Raw genomic sequence first — 13263 nt, 5'->3', positions numbered from 1 at the left:
AGACCCTCCACAGACAAACATAAAAGTAAACAAAAAAAATAGAGTGCCCTTGGTCTCGTTGTTCTCATTTAACAAAGAACAAAATGTCCCTTAGAGAAATGTACTGACTAAACATGCCCCAACCCTTGCATAACTCAGTCCTCTTAGTGTTTTAATCTACCAGAACAAGATAAAATAAATACATACATGTGTTTGTGAATGAATATTAATGCTAATGAATATAGTGAAAATTGTAATTCTGTGTGCTTTGCCTAAGCTTTCCTCTCAAAGGTATTGTGCTTGTGGAAATAATTATTCACCAATCTGATTTGAAACGAACATGGCAGATGGTCAACACATGGTTAACATGATAGTGACAGGTTATTTAACTGAGGAAAATGCTGTATTTTCAAATGCTGTGAGACAAATATTTTTGAGAAGAGAATTTGAGAACAAAATGTGTATGTTTAATACACAGAATCATATAAAAACAGGCACAAATGATACCCGCATCTTTGCATTTTACATAGCTTTCATAGTGCACATCATTCAAATGATGAGTACAATTCTTAAAAATAAGCAATCACAAACTTTTTAAGGAAGATTTTGCAAAAGGGCTGAACTATGATATAATTTGGTACTAACAATCCACAAAGGAATTGAACATACTGACACTTAATCAAGTTTAGTAATATTAAAATTAAAAAGGTGACTGGGGGTTTGGAACTAAACGAAAAAAGATATGATTAATGCATTTAGAGGTTTTGATTATAATCAATAATCATATGCTTGGTTGATTGAAGGTTATTTTCAATCAAAATGTTATGGGATGCACAAACTTGCGTGCAGATTTCTAATTTCATGTTCTCTGCTGAACAAATATGACTTCTCTAAGAGTACTACATGTTGTTAAAACAAACTGGGCAAAGACAGAATACAGGTTTGACCTGGTTAAATAGGAGTTATACGTAACGATGATTCAGGTTTAACTTATACTGCAAAAGGAAACACATTGTCATATATCATAGAATCTACAATGTTATCTAGTTTAGGACATATTATTTTAATCATCATTAATAAAGGGAAAAAAGCTTGCAATTAGAATTATAAATTATCACTGATTTTTAATATCCATTATGACTTAATAAAGTTTAAAATGTAAAAAAGTATATATTAGAATTGACAAAATACAGTGTTTGTACCAGAAATAAATTAGTTACAAAGAAACATGAGTGTCACTGGGGCACATGAGCCTCAATTATCTAACTGGGATTTTTTCTTTCCTTTTTTACTTTCTCCAAGTTAACACAACTGTACTTGTGTTAATGATGCCAAAGTTCCTAAGTGTTATGGGTTGAATTATGTTGCCCCCAAAGATGGTGAAGTTCTAACTTCGCAGTACCTGTAAGTGTAAAATTTTCTTGAAATAGCATCTTTGTAGATGATCAAGTTAAGACGAGGTGATTAAAGTAGGCGCTAATCCAATATGACCGTGTCCTTATAAAAAGGGGAAATTTGGACACTTGAAATAGATGCACACAGGGAGAACTCCACATAAAGATGAAGGCAAAGATTGTAGTGCTGCATCTACATGTCAAAGAATGAAAAAGACTGTCAGCAAACCACGAACGCTAGAAAGACATGGATAAATTCTCTCACATAGTTCTTAGTAGTAACCAGCACTGCTGAAACTTTGATTTCAGACTTCTATCCTCCAGAACTGTTAGACAATAAATTGTTTAGCCACCCAGTTTGTGGTGCTTTGCTATGACTGTGTTAGAAAATCAATACATTAGGATAACTTTAGCAAAATGTTTGTGGTGCTATTGTTTGAATAACAAAAAATAATTACAATTTATTTCTTATTATTCTTCAGTCAGGCAAGTAACTTAATCAGAACCCCAATATCGCCAGCATTTTTATATATTGCCTACTATTACTCTCCTCCTGCAAAATGATTATATATTTTAAAAGTTATGAATAAAGGATCTGAGAAATTAATAAAATATTTACTACTACTACTACTAAGCAGGCAAATAAAAAATAAAAATCTAAAATCCTATGTTTCCTAATTGGCTAATATTTATCAGAGTGAAAGTTTCCAGAAATGCCTTATGCTACATACTGAAACAATTTTACTTATTTTAACATGTATATGTCTCTGTGTATGCACACGTGCCTGCATGTGTGTTTGTGTCTGTAGGCGTTTGTGTGTTGAGGAACGTGGAAAGATCTACATTTTCAGATTTCCTTTTTCCACTGTATCATTTTCTTTTGTGTTGCTTTGGTTTGGGTTTTGTTTTCCTTCATGGAGCCTATTCTCCAGATCTTCATTAATTAGCTTTTTCTTAAATCACATGTTAATTCCATTAGAGTTAGATGATTTGTGCATCTTAAAAGAACAGCTGTGCCTTACACATAGTTTTTCTCTCTTTATACACAGAAAGTATAAGGGGAAAAAGACTTTTCCTCTACCCTCTTGGGTTCTACAGGGGAGGACAAATAATTTTCTTTCTACCCTTCTGAGTTTTGGGCTGAGACCACTGTAATAAAGACAGGTTTCCAAGAGAAAGACAAGCAGAAGTTTATTAACATGTACACCTCATGTATATGGGAGATACCCAAGGGAAAATGAGTAATTCAAAGAGAGTAAATTTGTGGAGAAATGACAGGACAGCAGAAAGAAGGTTCAGGCCTCCAGGGGTTGAAATAAAGGCTGTTAAGTAAAGTTTGTTATGCAGATTGCTCTGGTCCCAAAACTCAGAAGGGTAGAAAGAAAATTATTTGTCCTTCCCTGTAGAGCCCAGAGGGATAGAAGAAGTCTTTTTCCCCTTATGGGAAAATGGGGTGTCTAATGGTGTGATTAACTTCTGTCCTTTTTGGTAGAAATGGGAGAAGGAATGGCTGTGAAAATGTATGTCCTGCTTTCAAGCAAATAGGGGAAGGTGGGAGCTTTTCTTGTATCCTCAGCTCAAAAGAATTCTTATGCCCAAATCATACATCTGGGGGTGGCACACTCTCTGCTACACTTCAGTTCAAAAGCTGACTCTATGAAATAAGCAACAAAGCAAATTAACAGGAGACTAGATTCACAAATTTATTGTTTTAAATACTCATACATACACATACACATACACAAGGAGTTTCACAGGAAAAAAAGAAAAGTACTCCCCCAAAAGGGGCGAGATTTGAGAGCTTATATACCACCTTAATAGGGGAAGGGAATAGGGGGATGTGGGAAATCTATGGGAGAATAAAAAGGTTTTTTTGAAAGACAAACGGACCCTTTCTAAAGCCTTTTTATTTGTTTATTTTGCTTTATTTAACTTTGCTGCAGAAGCTTTATTGTTTCCACTTGGGCCGTGGCTTGGGCGGGGCTCCAGGATGGTTAAAGCTGCCTGGTGGCTGCAGGCAGAAAGGCTCAAGCAAGAAGCCCTGACACCAGGGGAACGCAGAGGCGCCCCTCAAAGGCCCCGGAGCTCCTGAGGCTCCAGTGCAGCTCCAGGATGAGCCTTTGGAAGAGATACTCGCCCTGCCCACCCTGGGGTCAGCTGACTGAGAAATTACTCAGATGGTTGCCCACCTTGAGGATGCCCTCCACCGACTCGCCTAGGCGGCCGCGGGAGGGGGCGGGGCCGGGCACCCGCCCCGGGAAGCCGCGGGAGGGGGCGGGGCCGGGCACCCGCCCCGGGAAGCCGCGGGAGGGGGCGGGGCCGGGCACCCGCCCCGGGAAGCCGCGGGAGGGGGCGGGGCCGGGCACCCGCCCCGGGAAGCCGCGGGAGGGGGCGGGGCCGGGCACCCGCCCCGGGAAGCCGCGGGAGGGGGCGGGGCCGGGCACCCGCCCCGGGAAGCCGCGGGAGGGGGCGGGGCCGGGCACCCGCCCCGGGAAGCCGCGGGAGGGGCGGGGCCGGGCACCCGCCCCGGGAAGCCGCGGGAGGGGCGGGGCCGGGCACCCGCCCCGGGAAGCCGCGGGAGGGGGCGGGGCCGGGCGGCTCACGCATGGCTGTTGGGGAGGAGGAGGGGGCGGGGCCGGGGCCGGGCGGCTCCCTTAGAGCCGCTGTGTGGGGGCGGGGCCGGGCGGCTCCGGAAGGGCCTTGGGGGCTTCCGCGGCGTCCAAGGTTGTCGTCCGTTTGTCGTGGGACGGCTACCGTAACGTACTTTCTGGAAGAAGGCAGGCCGCCTCGCTGCGCTGGCGTTTTCACCCTGAGACTCAGCCAGCTCCCCTGGGTCGGGTCACGGTGGAGACAGAGCCGGGCGAGGTGAGTGCGGGGGACCCACGGGCGCCCGTGACCAGCCGGGTGGGCGGCCTCCGCGCGCGGGGTCGTCCCGCCGAGGCCGGGAGCTCAGGGCCGCTTGGCACGAAAGAGCTGGCTGTCTGGTGCCGGAGACAGAGAAGGGCCCAGAAGGCTGTCCTCGAGGTGGTGACTGGAAAGGAGGTAGGAGGCTGGAAAGAGGGGCGTCCCCGGTGAGACACGCCCCAACACAGCGGGACCCTCAGGCGCTCTCAGGTGCTCATTCCCTGAGATAAATTTATCAAATTGAGGGTGAAGACATAGCACAACGTTACAATATATTTACCATTGTTTCGTCACTGAAACGTAGCACGTTCTTTATAAGCGCTATTGATGATGGAACATGTCTCTTTTCATGAAATATATGTATATATAATTTCAACAAATAATTACAAAATCCTAAAATGTAGCTAGCTGCCACACAAGACAGCAAAAGGATGGCACAGTCCATAAAAACTAAAGACGAAAAAAATTTAAAATACAACTGGAAATTTTAAATTTATGTTCAGTATCTCAATATTTGAGGACATTTATGAGAGTAGAAGACAGTGATTGGTTATTGGAACTATAATTTGTAGCCTTGATAGAACTGACAGAGTATTTAAAAATATCAAATCTTTGCTGAATCTTTTATTTTCTATTATTTTTGAAGCTCTCTCTCCGGGCACTGATACCGAAGGATAAAGAAACAGTTCAAATGACAGCCACTTCACAAGGCTTTGTAAAACTCGTGAAAAATACATTTCAAAAGAAAAAAAAAACTCAAGTTATCCCGGAAGTAAATGCTAGTGGGTTCTGTTAATTATTTTTGTTTCCTCATCTGAGAAGTTTGGGAAGGGAGCGTGAATTGAAATGGGTTGCTAGTTTTGGTTATAATTCAAGGGGCTTTATAATAAAAATTAAATGGGATTAGAATTTTTAAATATAACCGAAAAGGCTCTAAAGCAAATGTTTGTGTTACTAAAATAGAATCTTAAAAATGATTACTAGTAACTACTTCTGATATTCAGAATTCAAATACTTTTTTCCCTTGTATCCTCCCATCTTTCTAACCTGAAATGAATAAAGTATTTTGAGATTTTATGCATGTATGTTAAATATATTCATATACAACTTTGGTATTTGATCAGTAAAATTTTTAGAATGTCACCATATGTATCACATAGAAACATACAAATTTTTGATTGAATGTATTTTCTACTAGAAGTTAATGAAAGCTTTAAGATTCTCATTCCCAGGGCTGTAATAAAGCAGGAAATGTAGTCCCACAGTATTAAAAAAGGACATCAACTTGATTAATTCGTTTTATAAAATGAAAGTATCTGAGATTACATATCTTTTGAGTTGAATTTTTATTTCAACTCCTGTTGTGTATTTTTATTTATTAAATAGCCTTAACTCTCAGGCTCTTTGGTTTGTAATCTTGTTTAATGATCTTACAACTATGTCTTTATTAATTACTGTTTGAAAGTCTAAAATGAGTGAAAAAGGAACCAATTATTCTATTTTCAATGGTAACCTATTATATGTATGTGTTTGTGTGTGTGTGTGTATAGCAAATGCCTAGTAGATTAGAATTTAAACTCATCCTAACTATTGATGAAAGTTGTGTTCCATTCCTTGTAATGTTGGCTTTGTTTGGTGTGAAAAGTACTAAGACAGCAGATTCTCAAGCTGTAACATACCAGCAAGAGAGAACAACCTTTGAAATAGTTTTCAGAAGCCAGAAAGAACACCTACATAACCTTGCACCGTGTACCTGGCTTGCATATCAAGCACTGAGTGAAGATTTGATTCCTGCTGTTTCAGTTGTCCTACAGTAACAGCCCCTGCCTGCAGTAATAGCCCTTGCCACTGTTAATATAAAAAAGACTTCCAAAATGCATCTCTCTGAGCTATATAGTCTCACAACAGAAATAACTTTTTAAAAGTTAGAGTAGATGTTCTTTCTCATGGTGGTTTTCTAAGACCAGATTATATACCTTTGTGGTTTAAATTAATGAGTTTCAGAGTACTTTGTATTTTGGGAAGTGACAATATTTTACAAGTGCCCACCATGTGGAACAAGGTGATCAAAATGAATTAAGATGGTTGGGTGTTAGAAAAATCATGGTAGTATTTTCTCACTTTTTTCTAGTTTTATCCAGATATAATTGGTATATAACACTATAAATTTAAGGTGCATAGCAGAATGATTTGATATATGTATATATTGCTGGATGATTACCACAGTTCGTTTTGTTACCATCCATCACCTCACATAGTTACAGATTTTTTTCTTGTGATGAGAACTTTAAGATACGCTCTCCTAGCAAATTTCAAATATACAACACAGTATTAACAGCATCCTCCAAACATTTCAACTTGTTTTAATGTGAAATATAACTCATGTGTAACCATGAGATATGTAGATAAATATGGATACAGACGTAGTTCTAGATAGAAATACAGATATAGAATCAAGGTTTCTTTTAGAATTCAGAAGCCTCTCCATATATTCTAAGAATAGCAAACGTCAGAGTAGCCCGCAGAACGAAGACAGATGTTCTCGACAAATCTGTAGAAAGTTGCTGCAATTTATAAGAATATGTAGGCAGTCCTCACAAACTTCCTTGTTTTGGCCACAAAAGTGAGCAGTTTTCTAGGTAGCCAGCTCTGCCATTCATATCTGTAACTGCCTCAGGAACCCCTTCTTCCCTCCTGAGAGACACGTTTTGTGATGCCACTTCTCACTGACAAAATTTAGAAGAGAATAATGTGATGGTGAACTGCCCAGAGACTATCCAGGACAGACACACATACACAAAATACTGCAAAATAGAAACTGCTGAGCAGTAAATTAAAAAGCAGTCAGCAGTGTATCACTCAGATAAAAAATAAGTTGCAGTTGCATTTCCAGCATCCATGAAGATCCTCTCATGATCCCTCGTAACTATTCTCTTCCCAACCAAGAGGTAATCATAAGGAAGAGTTATATAGTAATCGCTTCCTTAACATTCCTTTATTGTTTTGCCGATAGAAGAATTCTTAAATACGATAGTTTAAATTATCAAATTTGATCATTATATAAATGGAGTCTTAAAGTATATGTTAATATCTTGCTTTCATGTACTTTTTTTATTTAAACATTTTTTATTGAGTTACAGTCATTTTACAATGTTGTGTCAAATTCCAGTGTAGAATTTGAATATACATGAACATACATACATTCATTGTCACATTCTCTTTCACTGTGAGCCACCACATGATTGTGTATATATTTCCCTGTGCTACACAGTACAATCTTATTTATCAGTTCTACATTTTGAAATCTGTCTGTCCCTTCCCACCCCCCGCCCCCCTGGCAACCACAAGTTTGTATTCTATGTCTATGAGTCTGTTTCTGTTTTGTATTTATGTTTGTTTGTTTTATTTTTAGATTCCGCGTATGAGTGATCTCATATGGTATTTTTCTTTGTCTTTCTGGCTTACTTCACTCAGAATGACATTCTCCAGGAACATCCATGTTGCTGCAAATGGCGTTAAGTTGTTTTTTTTTGTTTTTTTTTTTTTTTTTTTTTTTTTTATGGCTGAATAGCATTCCATTGTATAAATATACCACATCTTCTTTATCGAGTCATCTGTTGATGGACATTTAGGCTGTTTCCATGTCTTGGCTATGCTTTCATTTACTAAATAATGCTTTTGTGAAATTCATTCATGTTGCTTTATATAACAGGTATCTGTTCATTTTTTTCCTAATTTCATTGTGTGATAAAACACATTTACCAACTTGACCACTTTTAACTGTTCAATTCTTCAGATAAGCTCTCTGCTCCTTTTTCTCTCTTCGTCTTCCCTTTTTGGGTTTCCCATACTATGTATATTGTTCCATTTGATAGTGTCCCATAAATCCCTTAGGCTCTTTTCATTTTTCTTTATTATTATTTTTTGCTCCTCTGAGTTGATAATTTCAAACGATCTATCTCCAAATCCACTATTTTCTCTTCTATTTGATGAAGTCTGCTGTTGAACACCTTTAATACATTTTTCAATTCGTTTATTGTATTTTACAGCTCCAGAGTTTTTCTCTTATTATTTGCATCTCTTTATGATATTCTCATTTTGTTCATAAATCATTTCCTAATTTTGCTTATTTGTCTACATTTTTCTTTTGGTTTTTGAGTAAACTTAAGGCGGTGTTTTCAAGTCTTTGTCTAGTTGGTTAGAAGTCTGAATTGCTCTAGGGTTAGTTTCTGGATATTTATTTTGTTCCTTTGAATGGGCTGTTTCCCTGTTTCTTTATGTACCTGTGATTTTTACTGAGATTTGGGAATTTGGAAAAGCAGCCATTTCTCCAGTTTTTATGGAATAGCTCTGTGTAGAGGAAGACCTTCACTGATCAGCTCAGTTCAAAGGCTCCAGGTCCTTTCATATCTTTTCCAGGAATGATGCATCTTCTCTGGGCCTTTGCTTTTTTTTTTTTTTTTTTTTTTTAAAGTTCCCCATCTATACAGCTGCTTTTAAGGGTCTCATCCCTGATTTCTCCCGGTCATCTTAGATTTCTATTTTATTTCTCTGCCCATAAGCTCATGCCCCAAGGTTCCAGTGGGACTGCAGACTACATGTATCTCCAGCATGTCACAGTACCCTCCACTGCTTTCAGCAGCCTCCAGTCTGATATCTAAACTCTGCCACCACTCTCATCACTGTTCTTGGTCAAGCAAGACAGAAATAACCCCCTCAACCAACCCCTAGAATGTGGCAAGAAGGTTTCATCCTTGTCTTTCTGTCCAAGGTAGGAGCTGAGAATTGAGCTGTTCCCTCCAGATCGCACAGAGATGTAACATGAAGGAGGTGGGGCAAGGGTGAGCAGAATGCCACAAATTTCCTGCCGGTTTGAATGCAGCTGCTTCTTTGTGGGGTGTTCCTAACCATTTTCTAGAGCTCTCAGAAAGCTGTTTTGGGCCATAAATTGTTATTTGTTCAGTGCCATTTGGCTGACCTTGGATCTGTACTGTTTTTGTTCAAATATATTTAAAATATGTTTTTACAATTGTTCTTATATATCTGATAATTTTATATCTTGTCTTAAATGGAACTTTTCAAAGGTTCTTTTATCCTGCTTATTCCTTCATTTAGAAATGCAGCTTTTATCCTAATTTTCACTTTAATTTTGCTAAACTTATTAATTGCAATAATTTTTGTACAGAGTTTTTGAAGGGGTATTTCTACCTTCAAACTGAGAACATCTCTAAGTAGTAAAGTTTTTTTTCTCCCTTTTTATTCCTTACACATTCTTTCTTGTATCTTTTATGCTATACAGATTGTGACTACTTTTAAATTTTTAATGAGAAATAGTTATATGGATCCTTGAATGGTATATCATCTCAAAGATAAAGCTTTCAACATTTTACCATAAAGTATGATGCTTGCTCTAAGTTTTTTTATATTTAACACTAATTATATAAGCAAAATCCTCTATATTTCCCTTTTTGGTATAACATGAAAGGTGTTCAATTTTAAAAATAACTTACATGTATCTCTGAGGAATGTGTTTCTTCTTTATCCTAATACTATAGTAAATTACCTTTCATTTCTTGAATATGTCAACTTGGTTTTGAGGTATTATACCTTTAGTACATTTAAAATTTTATTTTACACTTAAAACTAGCTTATTACTTTCCTTTCTTACAAAGTTAATGTCAGGATTTTGTATCAAGATTCTGTTTGACCTCATAAAACAAGTAGTTTCTCACTTATGTACTGTACCCTGTAAGTCTGATGCATTTTATGCCTTAGTTCAGAATGTGTTATTGGAATAACTTCCTTAAACTTTGCAGTTTTGGTCAAGAATTCTCTGTGCCTTTTTCTCTGAGCCAAAGCAGGGTCATATTCAAGGCATCCCACGACATCCACGATACACTCGTCAGAGAACATTACCGCAGAGTTGCTTTACTTAGGAGTAGGATTCCTCTAGTAATTTAATACAAATGGTGTAAGCCTTCAGTGTTTTCTAGGTTCTCACAAGCTTGGAACAGTAGTTGTTTAATATAGCCTTCATTTTCCAAGGCCAGATCCAGCTTTTCCCTATGGATATGTGAGGAGAGAACTGAGGTCACTAAGTCAGCAATCTCTTCAAGTTTATTTGAGTTCACATGTGGGCAGGTCAATCAGATGACTTGTTTCAGGCATTTCTTCAAATCATTCTTCTGGTTCATCAGTGAGGTCCTGTGTGGCTTCACTGGTTGATTCTTACCTTGAACCTGACAAATTTTTTTCCGAGATCTCATCACAGCCCGCTTTTTCCTGAAAACTTATTGCCAGATCATAGTTTTCAGCTTCTGACCAAACAGTTAATGGATCCTGTTGTCTCTGATGTGCAGTGTTTGGATTTATCTTTGATTCCAAAAGCAGTGATCCATTGGACTCTGCCGGGTCCAGCAGCGACATCCCCTTGAGCTCCTCCACGGAAGTGGAGGAGACGTGCCCGGGGCCTGGGTCTTCGCACTGCCGATCGTCGTCAGGGTGTGGACCTCCGCTCTCCGCGCGTGTGCGACGTGGCGGCTGCTGTGCCCGCGGCTGCAGCCGCCGCCTCCCCGCTCAGCCTGGAGAGACGGTAGCGGCGGCCGCTCCGGAGACGCCCGAGATCACCGTGGCTCCCAAGGCTCAGCCGCGGGAAGGGGCAACGGGAACCAACCGAGACCTTTCAGCCCGACGTCCCGGTCACCCCTCGCTTCGCACCTGCACACGCCCACCCTCCCCGCCCTTTGCCCCCGGAGCTCGCTCTGTTGCCGCCGCCGCCGCCGCCGCCGCCGCCGCCGCCGCCGCCGCCGCCAGTCCGTTGTCTTGTGACCCGACCCCTGTCTCCTCCTTTCTCCTTTCCTCTCGTGTTCCCGTTGAATAAAAAGATACCGCAGCTTCATTACACATACTACCTTTCAATACGTGTATGCACTATAATTATTTTCACAAATATTCTGATTCCTTTTACCCCACCTTCTAAATCAGAGAATGTTTTAAAAGTGAAAAAATAATAGAATACATGTCTTTTAAATTCTACCCTTAACCATTTCATGTGGTAACTACAGTTTTAAAAACAGATGTTTTGATATGAGTCATACTCATTTTGGCTTTGTTTCCAAATAATCACATTAAAATTTTTTTCACAGATATATTCGTAAGTGAATAATGTATGCTTTGTAGGAAATATAGTAAGTTTGAATCCACTTATCTCACTATGCTGAAGAATTTATTATTCAGTATCAATTTAATTAAAACTCACAATGTTGATTTAAGTCACAAAGTAGGGATTTAAATTAGATGCTGTCATAAATTGCAAGATAATTTCCCTTCAGTCAACATTTGCTGTTTTTAAATCACTTTTTCATTTCATAAATGGAGATATTTATCACAAATACCTTTTAATAAGTAATTCTCTGCAAATAGAATACACACATATATATATCTGTATTTGTATCTGTATCTATATGTATCTGTAGTTAGATATTACTCCTGCAAAGTGACATCCCACTACCAAGAAAAAAGACCTCAAAAATATTTTTTATAGTCAAAAAGAATATACTCTCTCATATCTGTTAAACTCAATATGTGTCTTGCCATTTTAATAGGAAAATAAGATAATTAAAATAATCTCATTTTGTGAGTTCCTTTTCTATTCCCTTGGCAATGAGACCAAAATAGTTAAAATGTGTTTTTTGGAGGAAAGACTATAAATATTATTTTAAATGAAATCTCAATATTTTAAGTACATCCAGGACTGTTCTAGTTGAGGAGATTAGTTCATCATAGTTGTACATGTTCATTTTCCTACACAATTTTTTAAAGACATCTGATTAGAATTTACTCAGCATAAATTACTTGTTCTCATTACTTGCTACTTTTGGTGGCTGACGTATCTCAGTAAATCAACAGTTATGTAGCTTTAAAAATTCTAATGTTCTGATTGCATGTAAATGATTAATATATTCTGATTTATCTACAATATTTAGATTAAAATATCTTGATTAGATACTTCTTATTAAAATAATACCAGGACTGTTAATAAGAATGCTTAAGTAAATGCACTTGGAGAGCATGCTCACTGATGTTTAAAAAGGATGTTTCCTAATATAAATGCAAATAGCAGACAGTTTTAAATGCCTTTGTGAAAAGCAATATTAATAATCTGAGATTTAATTTTTTACTTGTTATCTTTTATGATCATACTTTTGAGAATACAGAATTAATTTGAGAAAGCAAGAGGCAATACAAGTGTAAAGTGTGAGTTGTTTTACTGTTTTTAGTTTTATCTAAAAAATATATTGTTTTAGTCTTTACATTTTATTACGTATTAACCAAACATCTTGGAAAATCAGGAGAGGATAAAAATCCTTATATAATATTTTTGTGGTAGTATGAAATATTACCTGACCAAATGTGAATTATGTATTAGAATTTATTTTTAATAATTCTAGCTTTTAAACCTTTGTTTAGCTTACAAACAATTCATTTTAACCGCCCAGTCAAGACTTTTCCCTAGAAGTAATGCTGGAAATAATCAAGACATACAAGCTTAGGTTTGTTTTCAGAGATGTCCTTCAGAGTGTTATTTATGAGAATGAAGATTCTAGAGGAAAAAAACTAATAGTCAATAACATAGAAATGTTTTACTTAAGTGTTGCATATATGAATCACATACCAAGTAAGAATCAAATTTTGGTTAATAGTGGTAAGTGAAATGTTAATGACACAAGTCAGATGAAGTTCAGAAGTACAGGCCTATATATAAGCCTGCTTATTCTTAGTTACATGAGTATAAATCTCTGTCCATAAGCATAAGCAAACGTACACATACACATGTATGTATACATACACACACGTACACGTTGATGAAAATAAATCTTGGAAAGAATTATGCAAATTATTAATAGAATTAAGGTTGTTTTTCAAATTAAATATAACGTCCAAACATAGTAAATACTCATAGCCATTGAGTTCTACAGTGCTCATA

At 38.0% G+C, this 13263-nt stretch overlaps 1 protein-coding gene across 4 annotated transcripts; it reads left to right on the top strand.

Moving 5' to 3' along the window:
* Positions 1 to 3964: 3964 nt before the first annotated feature.
* Positions 3965 to 11908, top strand: LOC116657620. 4 transcript variants are annotated; one of them, XM_032461020.1, is made up of 3 exons: positions 3965 to 4238; positions 10665 to 11053; positions 11093 to 11908. In XM_032461020.1, exons 1-3 carry the CDS (start codon positions 3979 to 3981, stop codon positions 11155 to 11157), a joined length of 714 nt encoding a protein of 237 aa, XP_032316911.1. In that variant the 5' UTR covers positions 3965 to 3978; the 3' UTR covers positions 11158 to 11908. The 4 variants fall into 4 exon arrangements, 3 of the variants coding, with proteins under 3 accessions (XP_032316911.1, XP_032316910.1, XP_032316909.1); XM_032461019.1 differs by having other exon boundaries at positions 10668 to 11908; XM_032461018.1 differs by having other exon boundaries at positions 10665 to 11908.
* Positions 11909 to 13263: the final 1355 nt, after the last annotated feature.

The sequence above is a fragment of the Camelus ferus genome, chromosome 18 (genome assembly GCF_009834535.1).
Source record: "Camelus ferus isolate YT-003-E chromosome 18, BCGSAC_Cfer_1.0, whole genome shotgun sequence".
Classification (NCBI taxonomy): domain Eukaryota; kingdom Metazoa; phylum Chordata; class Mammalia; order Artiodactyla; family Camelidae; genus Camelus; species Camelus ferus.
The sequence above is the reverse complement of the archived record's forward strand: the minus strand, read 5'-3'. Positions and strand labels throughout refer to the sequence as shown.